This window comes from Dipodomys ordii, unplaced genomic scaffold (genome assembly GCF_000151885.1).
Source record: "Dipodomys ordii isolate 6190 unplaced genomic scaffold, Dord_2.0 Scaffold194, whole genome shotgun sequence".
NCBI lineage: Eukaryota > Metazoa > Chordata > Mammalia > Rodentia > Heteromyidae > Dipodomys > Dipodomys ordii.
The window spans coordinates 743,670-770,294 of NW_012267410.1; the positions used below are offsets into that span (position 1 = coordinate 743,670).

The following is a 26,625-nucleotide window of genomic DNA, read 5'->3' on the forward strand; positions in this document are numbered from 1 at the left end:
TTCAGAAATTCTGCTTTCATGATGTACTCACCTTCCAGAGGTCCTGCTTTTCTACTGCCATCACATGGGGTGAGGACTTTGGGGAAGAAACATGCATTCAGTTCAAAGCTGGTAGGCCAGTGGTTGGTCATCAGTGGGGAAAGGACCAAGGAGTCCTGTGTGTGTACTGCCAAGGAGGACTGAATAAGGCAGGAGGTTCTGCTATTCATTCCCACCTCCTCCTGTCCCCCTGCCCAGAACAGGTGCAGCTGCAATGCTGTTTGCTCTAGGGTCTCCAGCAGGAGAGCCCTCAACAATGCATTCTGTAGATGAGACAGCCTACAGTCTTAGAAGGAGAGCCAGCTGGGAGATGCCCAAGGATGGTAGAGTTTTCAGCCGTGGAACAATGTCACCAAGCTCTCTGATGAAGTTACCTCTGTGGGTGTCATTGTGCAATGGCCTAATCTGCATTTAATAATAACAATAATGAAACACAGACACTATGATGCTTCTTGCTTTGTGAGCGGAGGAATGGCACCATGTTAAGTGGCAAACAGCTGAGTTGAATTTAAGGGTATACTACATCTTTCCACTTTGGTGACAGTTTTTCTAGCTGTTAGATCTCTGATCCTGAGCTCCATTTTTATTGACAATAATAGGCACATTTTAACTTTCCTGAATAAAATTACATATATTGAAGATAGAGTTCTAATAAAAGCTTGAAATGTGTCATACATTATTAATGTTGGTGATTTAAAAGTCAAAATCTTTTATATACTCTTCTTAAGATGAAGGGATATTATAAGAGACTCCTTTAAAACATGGTCTCACTGTCATCTTCCAGCTGGAGTTCTAGAGACATAAGATAAAACATCAAATGAATTTGATAACTCAGAAATATATTCAAAGCAATTCATTAAAAGCTCTATGAAAAAGTCACTTAATTTTTGCTATGAAGCCAGATTTATCCGAAAGATTCCTGGTACTTATAATACTATTTATATAAAGTTAGAATTAGAGGTTATTAACTTGTGGTTATTTCCCCTACAAGAGTGAGGACCAACCATCAACTAAAAATGATGAAGGGCTTTTTATCACTAAAGGCCACCACATGCCAAGGAGCTATGACAAGATCTGATTAAGAAGCACAGTAACCACAGTACATTTTTATGGAAGAGTTAGTACGCACTTGCTGTCTGGTTGCTAACAGCGTTTCATGTGCTGGGTGATGATTCAATTCATATCTAGTTATTCAGATGTGCTGATAAGATCGGTTTGCACTTATTTGGAGTACCCAGTATAAAAGCTCATCATCAATCAGGAAAGATAAAATTCAAATTGACTAAACTTAAGCATGCTTGAACAAGGTGACCGGGTAACAATGAATGCACTGATTCTGTTGTTTTCATCTGACTAGCACTTTTTAACCTCTTCTCTTATTTAAAGGTCCCTGCCACCCATGCTAGGCCATGGAAGGACCACCTATGTCCCTGGTCTTATATGCACTAGACAGCAAGTTGACTCACATATAACCCCAACCCACCTCCAAGTCTCTGTCATGCTGTCATCAGGGCCAAGTTCCGTGAGGTCCCAATAGTAAGAGAGAAAACTATCCCCTCTTTTGACAGCCAGAATATGCTAGAAACAAAGGAGATTAAAGACTGGATGAAAGTTGGCCCAGGAGCCTTTGTTCCTTTCAATGGGAGAACTTTATTTAAAAAATAAAAGCCAGTATCTCTTTTAAAGCTGAATCAGTCCCTGGATCTCCCTAAGCAAGTCACAGGCAACACAGCCATGGGAAAATGCCCTGGATACATGGGCAGGTGACAGTTTATAAGGGACTAGTGTGTTGTGGGCCATCCCTCACAGTCAAGAGCTATCTCAAAGATGGCTAGCACCTAGATTCAGAAGAGCACTACAATGCTGCGATAGGTATCCATGAGGGATCTGGCTCATAACCGCTCCTCCCCACACAGGTCTTACAGAACCCACCACACCAAGGTGTCTCCCTGGGCATGACCATGTGTAGTCTCTAGTGTGACCTCAAGGCCTGGCACAGGCAGACGTTCAACCATGGTTGGCTCAGCTGATAAACTCTTGATTACTGAAGCTACATCCACACAGTCAGTACCTATACTGCCAGAAGGGTGATCAGGGGATTACCCAGGAAGACCTATTCTCAGATCACAGAGCATATATCCCACGAACCCTTCCCTACAGTGAGTGTTTCTTCCTCTCTCAGCAAAGCTTCAGGAGCATAGTCTACACAACGGAGGCTGAACTGTCTGATAGTTTCGCATTATACGACTCCCTGATCCACCCCAACTTTCTTCTTTTTCCACAGTGGAATTACCCAGACTATTTCATATACCACATAATAAAACATTACCTCTGAGTGCCATAGAAAATTCCTCCAAGTCCAGGGAGAGGGCACTATACAGGATAAAAGTGAGGGGAGAGGAAACGATTTCTAGGGAGGATGGAAGCTGTCACCCAAGGCAAGCCCATGTGGGGGGCTGTCACTGCTCACTGTGTGTGCAAGAGTCTTTCTTCCAGTAGGAGGCTTGCCAGTATCCAGCTGGTAAGGAAGTGTTGAGGAAGGAGCTTAACAACCCACTCTCTTTCCCTACCATTGCACAGAAGGACCTTGTGCACAGGGCTTTGAAGGTGAACTCCCATGTGTGGTTGTAACAAAGAAATACCTTTTTGAGCAGGCAGGTGAAAAACATGACTGAATATATAAGCTTCAAAATATAAAGTTTTGAAGTATATGGATTTTCTAAGAATGTGAAAGTCAAATGGCAACACAGATGCCAATGAAAAGAACTTTTTTTTTAATTGTAATTTTCAATTAAAAATACATATTTAGTACCTCTCAACACATACACCCGATCCAGGAGCTGGAGTACTTTTGAATATGCAAAAGAGTATATGAAATGTGGCACCGACTACATGTGACATTCTGGAGTGTGATTTGAAATATCACTGCATGGGCCAAAGTTCAGCACTCACACCGAACTTTTCAAAGCCACACCTGTTCCCTGAGATGAAATATGATAAATGAGTGAAGGGGAATGTACAAGTGGTGAATGGCAGGTGAACTATGGCATGGTTGAGCCATCCTTCAAACTTGGCATCCCATCTCTTAGCTTTTGGCCTCCAGAATTCCACAGCATCTCCATCTGTACCCGGATGTGGAGGCCACTGAGCACAGCGAATGGTGTACATACAAGTCCAAGTGACAGCTGATGCTGTTTGTTGTCAGCAGTGACAGAGGCGAATCAAGCACAGAATGGAAGAAGTGGGGCTTTCTCAAGATAGATGCATGAACCTGCTTTTCTCTTAAGAGGCTTCTGAGAGGACCAGGTCTACCTCTCCTGGCTTCCCCTCTTCCTGTGGGAAAGGGTAGAAGCAATTGAGACATGAAGATACCTATGCATCGTCATAAAAAGGACATGCAGTCAACACAAAATGGGTCAATGGAAAGAAGAAAAGAGCAGCCTGTATCTCAAGTAAGAGTGTTAGAAGATCTCCACAAACCAGAGTCCTGGGTGTTCTCTTTTTACTTCCACTCAGGAGAAGGGTTTGGAGGGACCTATCATCCACTGATAGCCTACAGTGGACAGTGCCTAGCCTGGTTTTGCAGGGTAACATGTTAGCAATGCTGGTTAAACCCCAAATGCCTGACCATCAGAGAAAACTACTGATTCAAGTAGACTGAACCATGGAGCACAGTTCATTTTTAAACTATATCTGAGGGTGAAAAAAGCTCATTTTTAAAACATTTGAGGGGGGAAAACCATGGGGAAAGATACAAAAGGATCCAGTGGTCCTTTGGGGCATCTCATAGATAATTTTTTTTTTTGGTTGGTCGTGGGCCTGGACTCTGGGCCTGGGCACTGTCCCTGAGCTCTTCAGCTCAAGGTGAGCACTTTACCACTTGAGTCACAGCACTACTTCCAGATTTTTCTGCTTTTGTGGTGCTGAGGGATCGAACCCAGGGTCTCATGCATGTAAAGCAAACACTACCACTGAGCCACCTTCCCCATAGCTAACTTTTGTCATTGCTGTATTTTTCTTATTAACACAATAGGTTAAACACTATAGATCTGATCAATACGTTTACTATTCATTCATGCTCTGCTTACAAACACCCACTTGTAAATTTTACAAGTTAGCCAATCAACTGTCATGTCCTTTAAAGAAACCAAAACACAAAAGCAAGCAGGATTTTCTGTCAATACCACTACAGCCTGGCCTGCTTCCTTGAAGAAATATAATTGTCCCTAGCCTCAAAAAACAGAGCTACCCCCCTGGTGGCTTCCACAGCTGTGAGAACCACTGAAGACAAACTGAGTATACTCACAAAACCCACAAACTTAGACGTAGAGATGGAAAGCAACAGTAGCTTAGACAGACAGAGCTCTGGATGAAACATGACACTTGAAAACATGTAGGTTGATGTGCAGAAAAACATCTAGTCCCATCTGCTCTGCTAGCATATGCAGGAGCTCTCCCAATGTCTACTCTACTACGGGACAGATAGAAAGAGGTTATGATCAGCAGGAGTTACGATCAGCCTTGCTCTAGTACAAGAGACTCAGCAATCAGCACTACACATCCATCCAGTTAATAATGCATCTAGGTAGCCTTGTGGCCACCCCCTGGAACAGACACTAAAATGGAGTAGAGGAAAAGGAATATTTTAGACCGAAGGATAGGAGTTAAAAAAAAGTTGTGCAGGCCATATGGAGAAATATGGTCCTAAACCTGTTAAGAAGACTATTCTCATCTCTAGGCATATTTAATTCATACCTTGATTCCATGTCAGTAACTCTTTAGCTAGGAAGGGGTGTTCATTTCATTCTTTAGAAAACTGTGACACAATGAGATAATAAGAAGTGATCAACATGTCATCACTGGGGATACTCCCACAGATTCCACAATCTACAGTTAGCCCAACTCCCTTAAAAAAGGCTATAGTGTTTACACAGAACCTACAAATATCTAAACCATCTCGAGCTAACTTACATCACTCGATCATATAAGGGCTATGTAAATAGTTGTGAGATAATGCTATATCAGTACTGGGCTAGAACTCAGGGCCCTGGGCTCTGTCCCTTAGTTTTTCCACTCAAGGCTAGTAATCTACCACTTGGGCCACAGCTCCACTTCTACAGACTCATCTTTCCCCCCAACTATTTTAATCTACTTGTGTTGGTAGTACCCGTAGACATGGAACCTACAGACAGATTTGATACCTATCTTTCATCAGGACACAAGGGGTTGTCACCAGCCCGCTTCCCAGTGGGGAGAGCAATTTGGGTTTCACATACCCTGCAAGTACTCCACATCTGCTTCTCCATTAGTTTTCTAAGGTTCAGACCCTATCTACCACCACACACGTCTCTCAGTCTCTCCTGGCTTTTGTTCCATTAGTAATTTTTTCAAAACAATCTGCCTCTATTTATTCTCTAATTATCTTCCCAATAATCCTTTGTGAGTTGTTTTATGTATTTGGTTCCAAATACTTAGAAGCTTATGAAATACAAAAACAAAGCCTGAGTTTGAGTGTCTGGCACCATACTACTGTCGAAGTTTCCATAGTACTCGGGCAGTATACGTGAAAGCCCATTTCTATTGTAAATGATCTGGCAAGAAAGCATTGCAATGAATGCTAAATTACAATATGAGATGTATAATGCATGCTGTCACAGTGATGCATGGTATAACAAAGAAGGAAAAGTAAACCTGAAGTGTTCAGTGCAACTCTGAGCACCCACAGTTCCTGGCTAAACGTGGTGAAGAGATGATTCACAAATTATTGGAGAAGCTGATCATTCACAATAGAATTGAGACATCTTTATTTTCTTTTTTTTTTCCCTTTTTAAGCATTTTTTAAAATTTTTTATTGTGAAAAAACTGTACAGAGGGGTTACAATTACATGGGCAAGAAAATTAATACATTTCTTATCAAGCATTGTAGCCTCCTCCTTTGTTTCCCCTTCCCATCCCTTCCAAGCCTCCCCCTCCCAATCCTTCCCCCACTCCCCCACCAAAGTTGTAAAGTTCATTTTCGACATGACAACTTGTACTTGTACTTTATTTTCTTCCTTAGCTTACAGGCATACTTCCCTGGGAGGTAGCTTGGCTTTGTCCTATTTTTACAATGAAGAGGTGGTTTCACCAAGAATGGCTTAGTTTGGGAAGCACGTTTCAATGATATGCAGGATGACTAAAAGGAATTTTCTTATCACAAAGAACACTGGATGCAGAAAAATAAATGACTTCTAAGACAGATGTATAGGTCAAACATCTACTGAAAAGAGCCTGATTATATCTAGCTTAACTGCATGATGACAGTGAATCTTAAGAACAGCCTGATTTATAAAACCTGATCCTGACAATACATGTATATAAACACTGGAGAAGTATGCATAAATTCTGTTTATTATGGAATTATGAAAACACAGGATTCATTCTCTGGCTTAAACTTCTCTCTATATTCCAACTTTAAAAAAAATATGCCTGACTTTAAAGACTAGGGTCACCTTGAAAGTGGATTTGTGGGTCAAGTGGTAGAGTGCCAGCATTTAGCAAAAAAGCCAAGTATGAATATGAGGCCCTGAGTTCAAGTCCCAGTACTGGTGAGTGCACGCATGCACACAAGCATGCACGCACGCACGCACGCATGCGCGCGCGCACACACACACACACACACACACACACATATAACTCTGTTAGACTTTAGCTAGGAACTGTGGCTCATGCCTGAAATTTCTAATTAACCTGCAAAAAAGCTGGAAGTGGAGATATGACTCAAGTGGTAGAGCATCAGCCTCGAGTAAAAAATCAAGTGGGGGTATGAGGCCTTGAATCCAAGCCCTAGTACCAGCATGTGTGCACTCTTCTCTCTCATTCATACTTTCTCTCCTTCTCTCTCTTTCCAAAAAGAGTGAAGGCAACTGACTAATGACTTTATAAATACAATCCTAGGAAGATCTGTTTCACCTGTATCACGCCAAGATCCATAAAGGGCAAGGACGGCTGAAACGGTATTGCATCCCTTACCAGTACAATGTAACAGGCCCAAGTCTATAGCCAAATTACAAATCCATTTCAAGAAAACATATCCCTGCGATACTGAGCCTCTGGACCACGTGAATGAATAGATGAATGAATGAATGAATGACTCTTATTTTTGACATTCAAGAACCAGGCACAGTTACTAAAAAATGAATCCTTTGGGGCTCGGGCCATGTTCATTGAAGTAACTGTTGGTTAGCATTTTAGGGCCGATAGCAAATAACCAAAACAGCTGTAGGACTAGTGGCCAGGGAGCGGCTGAGTTCACTATCACCACACCACCAGACAGACATCTTAATCTCCCACCCTAATCTGAGTCTCTAATTCCTAACACTGAACAGCCTAAAAGAGACTAAAGTCAGCCTGATCTGTGTTTGAATTTGAATCCCATTAGTACTGTGTGTTCTTAGTGTATCATTTAACTTCCAACGTTAGGAAAAATAAGGTTATTGTTACTCCCCTCTTAGGGCTATAGAGATGAAAGATGGATGTGCCACCTGGAGTGCTGTCTGATGCTGTATGGCACAAGCTGCTGGCCATTCAACATATGGGTGTATCAGTTGGGGACTTGGTTTGGGTTTTCTGTTGCATGCATCTCTGCTTGGTTTGGTGTATAGGCTGTGCACTTTTTACTAAGCAGGAAGGGCAGGAAACAGAATATAGCACAGCACATTCCTGGACACCAATTACCACACGCTGTCACAAGGTGTCTTTGAACTGGCCTTTCTGACAGGAAGGGCTATGGGGATGGTATCTGGGGGGATGTTTCCTCCTGTTTCTCCCTTCACTTCTCCCTAGTATTATTCAAGCTGTGTTAATGGTTCAGAACTATCTGCATGCAAAGAAAAGGAGGCTGAGTACTACGGGTGACTGAAGCCAATAATCCTAGCTACACAGGAGGCTGAGACCTAAAGGACTGTAGGTTGAAGCAAATCCAGGAAGGAAAGAAATATTAAGACACCATCTCTAACCAACAAAATACTAAATTAGGCACATGACTCAAACTGTAGAGCATGAGCAATGAGTAAGAAAATCAAACAAAAGCTTGAGGCTCTGAGTACATTTCTTAACAAGCATTGTTTCCTCCTCCTTTGTTTCCCCTTCCCATCCCTTTCCATCCACCACCACCCCTCCCCCCCAACCAGAGCTGTAAAGTTCGTTTGTCCACATAAAGTTTTCTACATCTCATTGTTGCAATGGGTCCACCACTTGTATCCCTATTTAAACAATTTTCTTTTTCCCTTCCCCTCCACAAAGTATACCAACATCAAATACAGTGAAAACAGGGGTTATATCGTGGGGAAAGGACATACAAAACAACAAAGAAATCATCTTATGAATACGTTAGAAACAATCGCAAGTAAGAAAAAACATTTGAACCCTTTGGCTATAATCAACTCTAATAACAACAGATGCTAGAGTGGATGTTGTCAGAAGGGAACCTTACTGCATTGTTGGTAGGAGTGTAAACTTGTTCAACCACTTTGGAAAGTAGTATGGAGGTTTCTCAAAAGACTCCACATAGAGCTCCCCTATGACCCAGCAATCCCACATTTGGGCATTTACCAAATGATCACAAAACAAGACCATACTAAAGCTACCAGCACAACTATGTTTATTGCAGCATTATTTACCATACCCAGGTGCCCCTTAGTAGATGAATGGATCAAGAAAATGTGGTATATATACACAACGGAATTCTATGCCTCCATCAGAAAGAATGACATTGCCACCAGGTAATTTCTACGACACAAAAACCTGAAATCCACGGAGACAGGATGTGCTCTGCTTTTCAAATTTTCAAATGGGTTGGGAACTAAACTGCCAAACAGCAGTGTGAGGTAATGAGATCTTTCCAAAGTGGGCAAAGAATGGGTTAACGCCATTGAGTGGATTATTAGCACAACAGTGGGCTTGTTCTAAACGTAGCCCCTTCTTGCTCTCCCATGGTGCTCCCAGCCCTTCTGCCTTCTGCCATGAGATGATGTAACAATAGAAGCTTTCAGCCTCCAAAATGAAATAATTTCATTTTCTTTACCAATCACTTAGTCTTTGATGTTGCTGTAGAAGAAGAAAATAAACCAAGACAATTTGGGGAGCAGAAGGCAAAAATGAATAGTTTAAATAGGGATAGAGGTGGACTCATTGCAACAATGAGATGTACAAGACGGTATGTAGAAAAATGAACTTTACAATTCAGGAGGGGGGGAGGGGGATGTAGTTGTGGAGGCGGGAGGGAAGGCATGGTAGGGGAAAAACAAAGGAGGAAGCAACAATGCTTGATAAGAAATGTACTCGTTAAAGGATTGGAAAAGGATCTACCAATCAAATGCCCCCAGTAAGAAAGCAGGTGTAGCAATCCTGATATCTGACAAAATAAATTTTTCATTAAAATCGATACAAAAAGACAAGGACGGACACTACATAATAATACAGGGAACAATCCAAGAGGAGGATATTACCCTCATCAAGTTATATTCCCCAAACATTGGTGCACCCAGATATGTTAAACAAATACTCTCAAACTTACAGAATAAAATAGATCCCAATACGATAATACTAGGAGACTTTAACACCCCACTCTCACCAAAGGACAGATCTATCAACTGGAGGATTGGTAAAGAAGCTACTGAATTAAGTGAGGCCATACTTCAAGCGGAATTAACTGACATCTACCGAGTATTTCACCCTAAAATAACACAGTACACATTCTTCTCAGCAGCTCATGGAACTTTCTCCAAAATAGACCATATCATAGTTCATGCAAGGAACTTACGCAAATACAAAGGGATCGACATAATCCCCTGTATCCTATCTGATCACAGTGAAATCAAGCTAGTTCTCAGTAACAAAGCATACCGCAGAAATTACTCTAACACATGAAAATTGAACAGCACACTCCTTAACAATGTCTGGGTAATGGAAGAGATCCAAGAAGAAATAAAAAATTTCCTACAACTCAATGAAAATGAAAACACCTCGCAAAGAAACTTGTAGGACACAACAAAAGCAGTCCTGAGGGGCAAATTTATTGCCCTCAGTGCCCACATCAAGAGAATGGAGACAGACCAAGTAAATAATCTCATGTTGCAATTCAAACAGCTAGAAAAACATGAAAAAACAGAACCTAAAGTTACTAATGGAGCCAGATAACCAAACTAAGAGCAGAGATTAATGAATTAGAGAATCGGAGAACCATAGCCAAAATTAACCAAACAAAAAGCTGGTTCTTTGAATAAATAAACAAAATTGATGGACCATTGGCAAGATTAATTTAAAAAAGAGAGGAAACCCATATTAACAGGATTAGGGATTCCACGGGAAAAATCACAAACGTACTCAAGATATCCAAACAATCTTAGCGGACTAGTTTCAAAAGTTATACTCTCTAAAGGAAGAAAACCTGGCAGAAATTGATGCATTTTTAGAGAAATATAAGTTGCCCAAACTGAGCAAAGAAATAAATCAATTAAATAAGCCAATATCATACAACGAGATACAGGAAGCAATCAGAAGTCTTCCAACAAAAAAAAGCCCAGGACCAGATGGATTCACAGCAGAATTCTATAAGACCTTTAAAGAAGAACTAATACCCATACTCCTCAAGCTCTTCAGAGAAACAGAGAAGGAGGGAGCTATCCCAAACTCATTCTATGAAGCCAATATCACACTCATCCCCAAACCAGGCAAAGATCCAACCAAAAAAGAGAATTACAGGCCAATTTCCTTGATGAACACAGATGCAAAGATCTTTAACAAGATTCTAGCTAACAGAATCCAGAAACACATAAAAAAAAATCATACACTATGACCAAGTAGGCTTCATCTCAGAGATGCAGGGATGGTTTAACATACGTAAGTCAATAAATGTAATCCAATACATCAACAGAGCCAAGGTCAAGAATCACATGATTATCTCCACAGATGCAGAAAAGGCCTTTGATAAAATTCAACATTCATTCATGCTGGAGGGGATGTGGAGAAAGAGGAACCCTATTACACTGCTAGTGGGAATGTACACTTATCAAACCACTTTGGAAAGCAGTCTGGAGGGTCCTCAGAAAGCTATATATTGACCTCCCTTATGACCCAGTCATACTACTTTTAGGCATCTATCCTCAACAACAAGAACCAGTATACAAGGACACATGTAGCTCCATGTTTATTGCAGCACTGTTCACAATAGCTAGGATATGGAAACAACCCAGACGCTCCACCACAGATGAATGGATCCAAAAATTGTGGTATCTATACACAATGGAATATTATGCAGCCATTAGAAACGATAAAATAATGACATTTGCAGGGAAATGGATGGAGCTAGAAGAAATCATGTTGAGCGAGGTAAGCCAAGAGCAAAGAGACAAACAGTACATGTCTCCCTGATAAGTGGATGTTAAATCCAAAATGTTAGGTGATACGACAAAATTAACAGGACTTAAGAAACAAAGAACTCCCACTCATCTGATCGAACCACTACTAAATAACCCCATGCTGCTGATCACATGTATGGGGTATATGTGTACACCGTTATATGTTATAGACTGTGATAGACAATTTGCTCCAGGAAAGTTAGAATGAGTTTGTGACTTTAAATGAGTATCACTATCCCACAATACTGTGAAATTTGGGAAATTATGTAATCACTTAATCACAATAATAAAAAAAAAACCAACAAGAAAACTAGAAGTGGTGCTATGGCTCAAGTGGTAGAACATGAGCCTTGAGCTGAATTGCTCAGGGACAGCTCCCAGGCCTAGAGCTCAAGCCCCATGACTGACCAAAAAAAAAAAAAAAGAGAGATCTTTCATGCGATCGTTTCTAATATATTTATAAGTTTATGTCGTTGTTGCTTTGTATGTTCCTCCCCCACAGTATAACCCCTGCTTTCACTATATATGATATTGGTATATGTGGAGGGGAAGGGAAAAAACAAATCGTTAAAACAGGGATACAGGAGGACCCATTGCAACAATGAGATGAACAAGTCGTTACGTTGAAAAACGAACTTTACAACTTTGGTGGAGGGGGGACGGGAGGAGGATGCAAAGGGATTGGAAGGGGAAACAAAGGAGGAGGCTACAATGCTTGATAAGAAATGTACTCATTATCTTGCCCATGTAATTGTAACCCCTCTGTACAATATTTTCACAATAAAAAATACGTTTATAAAAAAAAAGAAATGTACTTGTTATCTTGCCCATGTAATTGTAACTCCTCTGTATAGTATTCTCACAATAAAAAAAGAAAGAAATGTACTTATTACCTTGCTTGTGTAACTATAACCCCTCTGTACAGTATTTTCACAATAAAAACACTTATTTAAAAAAACCTAAAAATTAAAAAAAATTACAAGAAAAAGAAAGTAAACTAAGACAGTTGTGACAAAACTCAGGATGATTTTGAATCCTCTATGCTGGAGTCATGCCTGAAGCATCTGACTTGCCAAATCCTCTAGACATCCTGCCCTCGGCACAGCTCACATGGTTTGCTCGGCTCAGTTTCTCTTCCTGCTTTCCTAATTCCCTATTTCTGTGGATTATTCAGGCTCAAAGCACTCAAGTCATCTGTGATCAATACTTCTATCATCCTGGATCAAATAAATAGAGTCTAGAGGTTTCCCTCCCAAACTCCCTTCTTTCTTCCCATGCTCACTGCTGAGCTCAGGGCTTGGGACATCAACCACTGCTTTGAGGCCTTGTGCTCAGTCTCTGCTCAGTCTAGGTTTGGTCTTCTAATCTCATTGTGAAGAGCAGGATCTGTATTCTGCCATATTCCACCATATTCCACCAGCCATGCAGGAATACTTAGGATTCTCTTTTCACATGGAGTCACTTCTGCTGTTTTTGAGGTGGAACACCCTAACATCAAGGCCTCCTGGCAGCTCCTGACCACCTTGGCCACTGACTTTCAACATCCTTTCATAGGCATAGGATAGCTGGCCATACGGATAGCTGGAGACCAGGTGTAGACACCTAGCCAACCTCTTACTTGCTCTCCGAGTTACCTCAACTGAGAGCCCTCTCCTCTTGTCCTGGCCTTGGCCTAGACCAGAATCACCTTCATGATGACTTCACTTAATTCTCAGAACTTTGGTGACAAAGAAAGACCTATCCCCTTATGCAGCTGATGCAAATGAGGCTCAAAGAGGAGAGAAACCCCAAGAAGCCACTCATCTGGCAGGTGGCAAAGGCTGAACTTGAAGGCAGGCATTCTTCGACTTCTGAGTCCTCCCACTCCTGACCCCTATATGACGCTTTCTGAATGTCCAGTGGCTAAACTACAATTCAGCCCTGGCATCCACTGAGGCAGGAAGGACACTGTAGCAGTATTATTCCTCCCACCAGATGAAATAACATCTGACCATGCTCCCTTATCTGATCTGTACATACCCTATTACACGGGGGGCAATCCCCACATAATGTTTAACACATCCCTATTTCATAGCCTTTGGTTATTACTTGCAAAAGTCACTCAACAGAGAATGCAGTAGCATAGAAGAGATTTCTTGGGCATCAAGGAAAGGGCAGCCCTAGCTCACACTCAGCTTCCACAGTAATGAGGCTGTAGGATTCATTACTCAGGTTTGAAACCTGTGCGTTTGTTCATAAGCAGAGGACAGATCCATCATCTCATAATGCCTAAATGAGAATTCCTGACAATTAGCAACCAGTGAGTCTGGGAGCCTAGGAGTCCACATATGCCCCTTGCCTCTGTTATAACCAAAGAAAGACAAGTGAACTGCTCAGAATCCAACTGGGAAATACAGCAGGGGTTTCCTCACTTGTGCCCTACAGATAGGAAGAGAGCAGTAAAACTTTCTGTAAACCAATGAAGCTCTCAGTTCTTAGGGGAACTACTGTGAACAATCAGCTGATCGTGTGGGCATGCTGTTTCCCTTACATTTCAGGTCTAATTGAATCAGACACTCAGTGATGTACTCTAGTGTCTGAAGGATATGGGCCAAATGGAAGTCACTGTAGCAACTGTAAATGCTTAAGAGAGCTCAGAGCCTAATCACAGCATGTTCTAGGTGGATATCTGACTTTCTGGCCTAGTATAGTCTCTAGGCCACTCCTGGGTTTGTAAAGTTTACTGTAACAGCAGAATTAACGTATTTTCCCTGACCCATTTGATGCAAGAACCCTGTTCCCTCCAACACTGTTATTTCCACAAACAAGAACTTTCCATCAAATTCACAAAATTTACACTGCAGCCATCTACCCCAGGGACCTCATTCAAATTCTGCTATTGCAGACCTACTTTTTCATTTCTAGAATGAACATGGTATTGCTGAAATGTCTGCAATGTTTCATATTGCTGACTCTGGGGCTGTGTTCCATTTCAAATGCACAAAGATGTTTACCACTAAATCTAGATAGTCACTCTGGTACAAGAAAAGTATTGAATTTAGAGCTGAAGTCCTCTCCATGCCTCCTATCTGTGACTAGGGTATTTCTAGGAAGGTCAAAGGATTACTAGGACTTAGTTTTCCCATCTGGAATTAGCAACACTATCAAGGCAAGCCTGTGGTAGTGTGTTATCTACTTTAATATCAATTGATATTTCCTTACATTTATGCCCTGTAACAAAACACATCTCACTTAACTATTCTTCCACACTATACCTTCCAATTTAAGTCAAATCAACATGCTTAATATGGGCACAAATTGTCTGAAGTTCCTGAGTTCTGGAATATTAACTTTTTGGTTGTATTTATTATTTTTTTTGTGGGTACTGGTAATGGGGCTTAATCTCAGGGCATGAGTGCTATCCCTGAACTTTTGTGTTCAAGGCTAATGCTCTACAACTTGAGCAACAGCTTCAGTTCTGGCCTTTTGCTAGTTAATTAGAGATAGGAATCTGACAGACTTTCTTGCCTAGGCTGGCTTCAAACTATGATCCTCAGATCTCAGCCTGAGTAGCTAGGATGAAAAATACAAGTAGGGTACACTGCTTAGAAAGAGGAAATGTGTGGTATACAGTGTAAGCAGGTGGTCTTTTCATGGTTGTTTTGCAGGGATTTGCTACAGGCATTTATTGACCCCAGTCAAAGCAATCTTCTGTTCTACTTTGGTCCTGAAGCCTGGCTACTGCCTCCGGTTTCTTATAGACTATACATTAAGTCAAAGAAAATTACAGGACAGGCTGATCATAGGATAAATCACTGTATATGACTAAGCACACATAGTGTCTTTTGTGATACACAAGTGTGCTCTAAAATGAGAAAGACCTAAATGACACTAACAGTCATTCAGGCCCTGGGGAAGGAAAATGCTTGGCTCTGTGGGGCACATAGCTTCTACAGGCAGGCATTGGCTCATTTCCTTTCACAAGAACATGGTGCCCTGAAACTTCTTGATGTTTAAAAAATGTTAAGAATGCCAGTTATTGAAACTAGGTAGATGTCTGTATTTTATACAAAGAAAGAATTCATGGACTTCACTCAAAACCCAAAGTTGGATTTGAAAAAAGAGTAAAAGAGTCACATAAGAGAAATTCAAATCTCCTTAATAAAGATATGTATGTCCTTAACTCATTTGAAAGTGGTACAAGGCTTTCTACACACATTGATCTAGTCCCTGCTTGCATCCAATGGGCTCCCAGGCCAAACCAGACCTGCCTTAGTTGCTTGGCTTATGCCCCTTCCTTTCTTCCTCCACAGTGCAGGAAAGGAGCCCTGGGGTCTTACCTGGGAGCTCTCCCTGAGTGGACACAGAGAAAAATTCAGTATTCTGTTTACCACACAAGTTAGAGGGGAGAGAATGGTTACTAGATTGAGAGAACTAAACATCCTGATAATGCCAACTCCCTCCAACGTTCCCTCTCTCTCATGGCTCCTCACCTCCACCTGCCACTCCCCTGTGCGTTCCCTGTTTCAGGCCTCTAGGCCTTCTGTCTGTACAGTGTATGCTTGTCTGCTTCTCTTCCAGTTTTCTTTACCCCTAATTATCCTCAACTCTGCAGAGGACCTCAGAACACCTCTGTTCAAATATTCAACTGCTCATGAGCATCCAGACACGCAGTTTAACTCCTGTGCATGGATCTACAACCTCATTATCTGTCTCCCCACTATGAACTTTATGTTCCAGCAAGAGGATGCTACTCCCTATTCTGAGGTAAATCAGGCTTCACAGGACCCTGAACCTGAACAAAACAAATGAACTCTCAAGAACAGAGGCTCTGTATATCTATTTGATTTCCAGGACAAAGATTGGCACTTGATAGATGCACTCAAAAAAGACTAGTTTCAGGAAGCCAACATTGTCCCCGCTGGTTTGTATGTAGGAGGGGACTCCCATCACTCCTGGAGTCTGGGTTTGTAAATGTCTTGTAGGGGGAGAGACTTCTGTGAACCCTGTCAATTTCACCAATAGGAGCCATTCCCACATCCTTATCAAAAGCATAGATCAAAATAGGGTCCAGCCTATTTGTAGACAGATACTGGAAAGTTACCATCAGAAGCCTCTCTGGGTGTGCAGGTCTGGAAGGAATCACAGAGGAGGGTGTTCTGAGGGACATGGTCACACTGGGACAGGTACCGGAGGAACAACCCGAAGGACAAGTAATTATGCCTAGAGATGCCCAAGGAGGTGGTTAGCAAGGGACACGTGTGAAGGACAGCCCTCTGGAGGGGAATAGTAGTAAATGATAAAAGGAACTTTTGGGATTCATGGACCTAAGTGAGCCATTAAAAGGAGAATTTGATTCTGGGGGACTGTGGTGAATTCCAGCTGTTATCAGAGTGGTAGGTAGAACTGTTCCTCAGTAACTTGCAAGAAATGTTTGAAAAATACCACCCGGGGAGCAGATTCTCTGTTTCAAAAGCTTTTCAGCACAGTGCTTTTCTAATGCTTCACCCACATGGTTTTTAAGTCAGGTTGCAAGGTCAAGTCCAGATGGCAGCCTGGAACCTCTCACTGCTGAGTTCGGAACTGTGAAGTCTGAGCCCTTCAAACTATCAAGTGCATTTTGCTGGCTGAAATCATTGCTGACAATTGTTCCTTGTTATCTGTGGAAAAGTTCTCTTGACTATTCATGGTAATATGCAGAACATGAAAGAAGATCCACTGCCACGTGAGAGAGTAAGAGCTTATATCATTCTATTCAGTGACAAATTATTAAAGGAAAAGAACATTAACACTTTCAGAATAAATGGCATGGCTCTCAAGTGGTAGAACACCTGCCTAACAAATGTGAGGCCCTAGGTTCAAATCCCAGTACTTCCCCAAACCAGAGCAAAACAAACAACAGAAAACACCAGTAAGGTTAATACTTTCATAAGAGAAGAGAGAAAATAGAGCAAAGAAAAAGGAGAGAGAAAAGAAAAATGCTTTCTTCAAGTTGCCTAAACAAACTACTGTGTGTGACAAAGTTAAGTTCACTACCAACTTTAGCACCACAAAGAAGTCTAAGAAAACAGGAGGGAAACATACAGCTAGGCACCTGTGGTTAGGTGTACGCTCACATTTTCAAACACTATACCCCAGTGGAGGAGTCCAGAACAATCTATTCCCAACAAGGCAATTTCCAGGAAAATCCTACTGTGCACATTAGAAGCGAGAGGATGTACACAGAAGTAAAAATGACATGTTTCAATGCTGCTTTCACTCGTAACACACAGCAGAGAGCTTTTCTGCAGTCTCCACTATCAGTTGAAAAACCATGCTGTGATTATAAGGACACACAGGTGACAGTAACTAAACAGGAAGCTATAAACACTTTGGTGCCCATCTTCTTAGCAAAAGAGACTACTAGGAGATAGGAGGGGCTACTAGGCCCTCTCACCTTCCTTCTTGTCTATGTGCTCTGCATGGAAGTCAGGTTACAGAGAAAGATGCTACTCCAAAGGGAGGTTTCCTATCAGGGGCGCTATCCTTGCTCCTCAATAACGCTTCACATAATACAATCCAAAATTCATGCAAAACTCAAGCTGAGGTAACAAGGAACCTGTCTGTCCAATGCATAGCAAGCCTTCAAGTGGGCATGATAAATACATCCAAACAAAAAGATATACTAAAAATGGGAGCCGTTTCTCCGATGCCTAAGTACTCATCTCCAAGGGCTATATGAAACACACTCTAAGTATTTTTGCAGTATATCATACTTCATGCAAATGTTTCCAAAGAAACGCATGCTTGAACAAAGTCTGAAGCCCACGGGAGAGCTGCCAGTCTACAAAAGAGAAGATTTGCTCAGCACAGCCCTAGAGGGCAAAATGAGAGCCAAGGAGAGGAAGTGGAAGAAATGCAAAAATTTTATTCTATTTAAGGAAGTGCTTTCTAACAATCTGTGTTCTCCAAAAATGGAATTGGCCCACTCTAGATGCAAACGTGTTCCTGCAGAGCTGGATGGCCATCTGTCAGGGACACAGTAGCAGCCCAGAGTGGAATATGTGGGTGCATTTAAGAGAAGGGACTATGTGAACTTGCCACACTGATGTCAACTCAGGGAAAAAGCCAATAAACCCACTGGCCAGAAGACCTGGTTCATACTTTCACTTTGAGGCTTTGTCTTTTCTCATTCTAAGGAAACGAAGAAGTGAAAGGAGAAGTCATTCCAAGGAATTTCTACATAATCTAGAGGGTCATTTTGCCTTCTTCTACTTCCTACCAGTTTGGGAGCATTTCATACTTTAATTGAATCCTGAAGACAATAGTTTGTTATAGTTTTGGTGGTTTTTTAAAAGGCAGACAAACAAGCCAATAATGTTTAATATGCTCAAAAGGAAGGTAGTTTGGGGTAAGAGGTTGAAATTGGAAAGGATAAATATGACTACTTTCAGGAAATTCTAATGTTTATCCATTCATGCTTTCCTCATTTTCTTACCAGTGGAAAGGACAGGAAAAGAATATTCCTTTCTCATGACATGTGTATGTAAGGGAGTGGGGAGGGAGACTAAGGAGAGAAGCTTCAGTGGAAAGAGAATCAGAATGCCAATGGGACATGGAATTTCTAAATCAGCCTCAGAATCCAAGATACACACTGACCTGGTGTAATCTACCCAAAGTATCTGCCAAAAACTATCTCTCTTCTTTTTCCCAATCATGGGGAAGAAACCGCAATCATAACACAAAAATACCACCCAACAAATGAAGGCTTTCAATGATTTTGAACAGATAGTTTAGACTTCCCAGGATTGTAGAAAATGAAAGATGTACATTTTCCAACACCCACCACATTTGGCATAGAATTTTCTTTTCAAGTTTTCCCCATGTATTCCTCTCCCTCCCCCATAAATGAGACAAAATCTCTCTCAAGTCCTAAAAAGCAAAACCTATGCAAATAAAGTACAGGTGATAACATTGGCTTACTTTAACACAATCTGGAAGTAATAACCCAGTAGTACCTGCTATATACAATTTTATACTCACATAAGCAGGTAATAATTGCTAAAATGTCAGCTCAGATCATTCACTTATTTAAAGGGGTCATCTCACTTATGTTCTCAGACAATTTGAAGTGAGCCCAATGCACACCGCCCAAAGGAAAGCGGGGCACCATTCACATCACATGACATGGCAGTCTACATGTCTGTGTTTGAGCACATCCTCCTATGGTCCCTTGTGTTGGAATTTAACTTTCAGTTTAGAGGTGTTAGCAAGGTGGAAACTTAATCCTAGTAGGGTGTTTAGAGGTTAGGATTTCAAGGTGGTCACGAGGGTTAAATAAAAGCATCAGAAAAAAAACCCCAGCAGAATTGAATGCTGGTAGTTTTAAAGGAGAGAGATACTGAAGCAGGCGTGGTGGTGCGTGCATTTAATCCTAGTGTTAGGATGGTAGAAGCAGGAGGAATCAAAGTTTGAGATCCGCCTGTGTTACATGAGATTCTTTTCTCAAAAACAAAACATAACAGAGATAGAGATAAACAGAGAGAGAGAGAGAGAGAGAGAGAGAGACCTCATGAGCACAAAAGACATGCATACAGTGACACTGAGGAAGAAAACTAAAGGAGAAAACAAGACATCATGATGACTGAACACAGGTAATGGGAGATAATCTAAAGCCAGGCCCTAATGACAACTAATGCCACTGATTCCAGCTGCCAGCTGATGAACAGTGCCTGGAACTGTGGCATGAAATATTGTTAACTCAGGGGAAAATGTTCTGTGCATGAAAGCCAAATCGATGAGATTATATGGAAGAGTAAAAGAGTTGATGGGAGGACACAGAGGGACACTTTCAGGTAGCACTTCTATCTCAGGGTCCTCTGGAATTTTGACACAGGAGACTGACACTTGTGCAGGAATACAAAGCATATATATGAGCCCAAATTCTACAATCTCCAGAAAATGAGAAACAACGTATTTCTATTTCTTGATCTCTTAATTCTCATGGACTGTAGAAAAGACAACTAGGAGGAAGTCAACATTTAAATAGATCTTAAAACAACAAAACAAAGAAACCTAGCATTGGTGGTGCACACCTGTAATTCCAGCTGCTCAGGAGGCTGAGATCTGAGGATCTCCGTCCAAAGCCAAGCAGAGCAGAAAAGTCTCCAATTAGCCAGTGGAGGTGTAACTCAAGAAGAAGAGCACCAGCCTTGAACAAAAAAGCTTATGAAGAGCTCCCTGGCCCTGAATTCAATCCCCAGTATAGACACAAAACAAAAACAAAATCCAAGAACTGGAAAAAGGATCCATCCTGCCTGGAGACCAAGGCTTCCCTCTCCAGGTCAGGCAGAGGGCTGGCTGTAGACCCTGGGTGGGCACTTACCTAGTGTGTCCTTGAGGTTTTTCACCAGGGATCCCTTCTTCAGGCTGTTCTTGCGCTCCACATAGTTGGATGGCACATAGCCCGTCCTGTTGGCTGCATTCCTCACCCGCCACCACGTCTTGGAGTCATCCAGCAGCCATAGGCGCTCATTCTTCTTGATGTCAAGCTCCTGGTCCTGCTGGGCTGTGTAGTCCCACTTGGCTATGACAATAACTTCTTCTGTCATCTTTCATGGAGTCCTTCTGCCAGCAAAACATTTGGAGACACTCGTTAGAGAATCACCTAACCACTGTATCCTTTGACCAACTCGAACAATTAGACAATGGCAGAGCTCTTCTTACAACTCTGCAGAATCTTGAAAGTTCACGCTTGAAATGACCTTCTTTAAACCAGCATTTGTGTTTTCCTTAGAAATAGCAACTTTATAAAAGAAATCTTGTGTTACTATTCCTGGTGTATTAGGAATCCCATGTATTCTACCAAAATCAAACAAACTTGCAACACACTCTAAAAAACAATGATATGTGAATGTGCTCATTTGATTTAGTAACAATGGCTCCTTTGCAGCCAACAGGGTCACACTCATTTTCTCAGTCTATGCTGAAGTTTAAGAATATGTTTGGGCTGGGAAGGCGATGCAGTGGTAGAGTGTTTGCCTTGCAGGAGGCCCTGGGTTTGATTCCTCAGCACCACATAAGCAGAAAAAGCCAGAAGTGGCACTGTGGCTTACGTGGTAGAGCTAAAGAGCTGAGGGATAGCGCCCAAGCCCAGAGTTCAGGCCCCATGACAAAAAAAAAAAATACATTTTAAAAATACAACACATACAAACAACTCCCACACATTCATTATTAGAATTAATGTGGAACTAACACAATGACATCTACTGGGTTTGGATCATGAAACAGAGAAAAGAAATTGTTGGAAACACTGGTGAAATAGGAATTAAGAATGCTAGAAGGGGTGTCATTGATCAAGATATATTGTATTCATAAACTTCTTTGTTAAGTGGCATCTCCTTTGTACAACTACTTAAATAATAAGAAAATTAAAAAGAGTACCAAATCAATGACAAAGCCTTAGTTTTTTTTTAAAAAATCTATTTTTAAAATTGTCTTTAAGTAATTGTACAGGGGTTTTAACTCAACAAATCAGTTTATGAGTACAATGAATCTTGATCAGTGTCACCACTTTCATCATTGTCTCCTATACCTCCCAACCCCATCCATCCCCTCAAGTTCCCCGGGTTTATTTTCATATATGTACCTTTTAATCCCTGCATTCATCCACACTCATTTACCTTCCTCCTGGTATTTATTTTAAGATGCTCATTAGTTGTTCAGAGAAGTTACACCACTAAAATCCTTCCCCAAGTATATCATGCTATACTCAATTTGTTCATGTTTATATGCATATGGCCCTGTATATATTTTCATGTATGTTTATAATTTTGATCTACTAGCTTAGCTTATTAAAACAACTAATAAGTAATCATGGTATATAACATAACACGTGGCCCAAGTCAACTTGGGAATTAGAAAGCAATAAATATGTCAAAAAAGTTACTATATTTCAGCAACTCCATACTTCCTAGGTATAACATGGGTAAGCACTCTTTTAGCAAAAACAAAACAACCCACAACATTTAGCAAGGTGCTGATAGTGGCTCACACTTGTAATTGCTGTTATTTGGGAGACAGAATTCAAGAGGATCACAATTCCAGTCCAATCCAGAATGGGCAGAAAAGTTAGTAAGATCTCAGACAGAGAGGTAGGTGTGGTGGCACTGTCATCACAGCTACAGTGGGAAGTATAAACAGGAGGATCAACGTACAGACTACCAGAAACAAGAGAAGTGAGACTCTACCTTAAAAATGATCAGAATTTGGCACTGGTAGCTCTCACCTGTAATCCTAGCTACTCTGGAGGCTGAGAGCTGAGAATCACCGTTCAAAGTCAACCTGGGCAGAAAGTCTATATGTCTCTTAACTGCAGTTAACCAGCAAAAAAATCTGGAAGTAGAGGCATGGCTCAAGTGGTAGAGCATTAGCCATGAGCAAAAGAGCTAAGAGACAGAGTGCCCAGGTCCTGAGTTGAAGCCTCAGTGCTGGTGTGCACATGTGCATGTGTGTGCATGTACACACACACACACACACACACACACACACACAAACACCCCAGAACAAAAAGTGCTAGAGTCATAACTCATACAGTAGGGATGATGAGAAGCCACCCTTTCCTTTGGAGTTTTGGTCACCTTATAGGGAAGAAACCAAAATACCAGTGATTTCACAAAAGCATGAATACTAGACAGTAAAACACTTATAAACAATAAATATTCTTCTCATTGATTCCACTTTTATAGATTAAATCTTTTAGGAAAGACAAACTTCTTGTACCCTTGTATATAATGTACACAATGTCCAAGTGGGTAGAATTTACACAACACTCATTTCAAAAGTAGAGACAATCTCTTACCGACATTCAGACTTAGATTATACTATGAAGCTCACACATCTTACCATCCTACCGGATTGGACTTTTCAAAGGAGATTTTCCTTTTAAGTAATGGACAAAGATAATAGCAGTAACCAAAATGGGGCTCAGAGAGAGAATTGCATTTAAATACCAGGCTTATTTCTTAATTACACAATTTCTAAATTTTAATAAAAACCATTCATCACTTAGGCCAATGATGATCTAGCCAACCAAAGCTTATCTAACGATTTTCTTCTGCCTGAAGAGCAGTTAAGGAAGGCTCTGGCTATGCAGATGCATTTCAGTGCATAGTGGACATCATGAAAATACCATTGTCTGAGTTCTGCCCCTAAGCAATCATACTAAAATCTCTATGAATGAGGTCCAGGGACCAACTTCCTACTCTTTCCAAGTGATGCTAAGGCCTGTGCCTTAGGCTACAAAAACCAAGAAAAGAACTCAGTTCACTGCCTCTTCATGATGCTTCTCTGAATCTGTGAGAATGTGGGAATGAAGGCACAATAGAGGAATGAGAAAGTAAACTTAGATCTTATGATGAGCACATGATTCTCATCAACTGGTTTAAATCTGAGAGCACTCACTTTTGGGGAAGTGTTATCTTTCAGGAGACTAAGGATCACAGTGATTAAGTAAATTGTGTAATAACAGCATGAGGATCCATTTGAGCCCAGGTTTGTGGCTACCAAATCAGTGCTAAGGAACTACTTCTGGATATTAGGGTGACTGGGGTATAATAATGTGGTCTATATGTTGATAGGCTAACTTCAATCCAAGATATTTAGCTCCTGTACACCTAGAAAATGTCTGGCTGTTTCTTGACCATCACAATGGGTTTTAATCCTAGTCTAATTAATTAATGGCCTCCACTCTTCAATAAAAATGGTTTCAACTGGGTATAGTGGTTCACACACCTGTAATCTTGGTGTTAGGGAGGCTGAGACAAGAAAATACTAAGTTGTAGGCTGCACAGTGGGATCATCTTAAAAAAAAATAGGAGAAAAAGAAAAAAAGAAGGCCCATCAACTACAGAGAAATCTACTAATCACCAACTACCTGGTTCCCAGTGAGGTTGCTTTAGAGGGAGAGCCTATCAAAAACTACCTCACTCCAGTGAGACTGCTTCAGATGGCCAATTACAACTATCATTCCAGTAAGAGTGTTTCAGAGGACCAACCAATCAACAACTGCCTTACTCAACAGCTTCTCCCAACTAATCAGCTTCTGCAGACCAGGTGTTTACATTTAAGAACAACCAATCCCTAAACACTTTCTTGAAACTGTGTTTTTCCAAAACTTTTTATGTATCCCAGCTTTCTGAATAGAAATTAGTATTCCGCCTTTTCTGCAGTGAACTATGGATCCATTCAGTTTATTATTTTGATGCCAAGCAGTAGCTAAGCATAGATAAGACAAAATAAATCAGCCTGTATTTCTGTAATGTCAGAGCTTTCTACTCTTTGCCAAAAAGGTTGCAAAGGCCAGATAAAGTCCATTCTCTTGCCCAGACGTGGTTCCTCCCAGCCTTCCTTTAGGTAACTGATGTTTAGGAGCTTAACAATAACACATGGTTATTGCCAGAATGATCTGCTATAATGCAAAGCAGAATGGACTAGAACAGAAAGGGACTGGAGGTGAATCACTGTTCCACAATAATGTGAGCTATGCACACTGACTTAAATGTAAAAAATCAGAAAGCCTGTTTGCAAACAGAAAATAGATCTGAAATGGTACATATTCTAACTATTGAGATTAAATCAGTGATGGTATACTGATTTAGGCTAAGGAATAGAAGTATAGAGATCAATATCAAAGCATAAGTCACATTTCTCTCTCCAGCTAAGGTAATTAAAGGAACTTTCACTTTTGCCTTTGTTGAGTATAGCTGATAAAGGTCACCATGTTGATCTATCCTCCAGGGAGAAAACTGAACAACTCTAATATTCGAAAACTTGATTACATCTTGCATGTCACATGACTTCTCTAAAACAGAGTTTGGCAAATCCCCAAAGTTATGATGAAAAACAGCAGCTCTCAAAGATTTTCACAAGTGAGGCTAATTTTGCAAGTCTTCAAGGGGAGAAGATTCAGAAACTGAATAAAAGAGCTATAAAATGTTTACTGGCTTAATAGTTCTAAATAAAATAAACTTCTAAAGTAACACTGATACTATATTCTTAGACTCTACATCATAAAAAACAATTCCATTACTCATATCATGCATAAATGTCAGTGTTCCCACAACACTCCAAACAGGCATAGGGAACCAACTAGGTGAGGCAAGGGTCTGGGGCATTGAGTATCTTCTTAGAAACGCCCTTCTTTGAACTCCTTACCAATGTCAGTACAACTGTCCTGGTCTCAATTTACTTCCTTCAGAGCCTTTGCTTACTACAGTGCTATCTGAGATGACCTGTCCATGTGTTGTCTGAGGCCCCATTATATGTTATATGTTGACAGTGGTTATTTTGGCTCATCATCTGGCTTAATGGAAGCTCAAATACAAGGCAGATCGATGATTAAAAGTTAACATTTTTTAAAAGTTAACATTTATCTACCTCATTTATACATCTATTGACTTAAAACCCTGGCCTGCTACATAGAAGACCACAGTCACAGAGCCTAAAGCTCTGTTTACCTCAGTTTGCAGAAGAAACATTAGGCCAATGAGAAAACATAGGGATTTCCAAAACTCAATTCAAAATACATGTAAAGACTGATTGGCAAAATAAGCTCTTTTAATATTCAAAGTCCAGGACAGTGACTTGAAATTTCAGAAAAATACTATGTGGACATACTGATTTAGAGAGGTAAAGGCAGCTGTTGAGATTTTCCTTTTTCAACCTGACTCATTGTCAGAATTATTCAAATAATATCATTTTCTCTCCTAAAAGACTCACGTTTGCATTATATCATGCCTTCGGGGAAGAAATGTAATCAACTAGTTTACAGAAATGCATTGAAATGCAAGGCTCTAGTAAATATATAGGCAGATGTCCATGTTCTAACCCCAGCACCTGGGCCCGTGACATTGCAGAGACAAGGTGAATTCAGGGTTGCTGACTACTTTCCCTCAAAGTAAAGAGATGACCACAGATTATCCGGGAGGGCTGCAGGCAACCACCAAAGTCCTTGTAGATAGGAGACAGAGGTAGGAGCCTCAGAGAGATTTAGAGGTACTACACTGCTGCCAAAGGATGAAAGAAATCTCTAGAAGGTTCCAAAATGAATCTAACCCATATGACCCCCCAATTTTCATCTGCTGAGACTGAAAGAGAACAGAGTATTTGTGACGAGGCTGTGAAAGAGGTCAGAAAATGATGTGTTATGCCAATGTCCGTCTAAAGAAAG

The 26,625-nt window shown here is 40.9% G+C and overlaps 1 protein-coding gene across 2 annotated transcripts in view; it reads right to left on the bottom strand.

Annotated features, from left to right (window-relative positions):
• Nucleotides 1-26,625, bottom strand: part of Nck2 (NCK adaptor protein 2) — a 67,775-nt gene that overhangs the window by 19,647 nt on the left and 21,503 nt on the right. The window contains exon 2 of one of the 2 annotated variants that reach the window (XM_013034699.1): nt 20,782-21,023. In XM_013034699.1, the coding sequence (XP_012890153.1) occupies nt 20,782-21,007 (226 nt within the window). In that variant the 5' untranslated portion in view covers nt 21,008-21,023. Of the gene's footprint in view, nt 1-31; nt 190-20,781; nt 21,024-26,625 lie in introns of those variants that run through there. The other variant, XM_013034700.1, reaches the window with a different exon arrangement.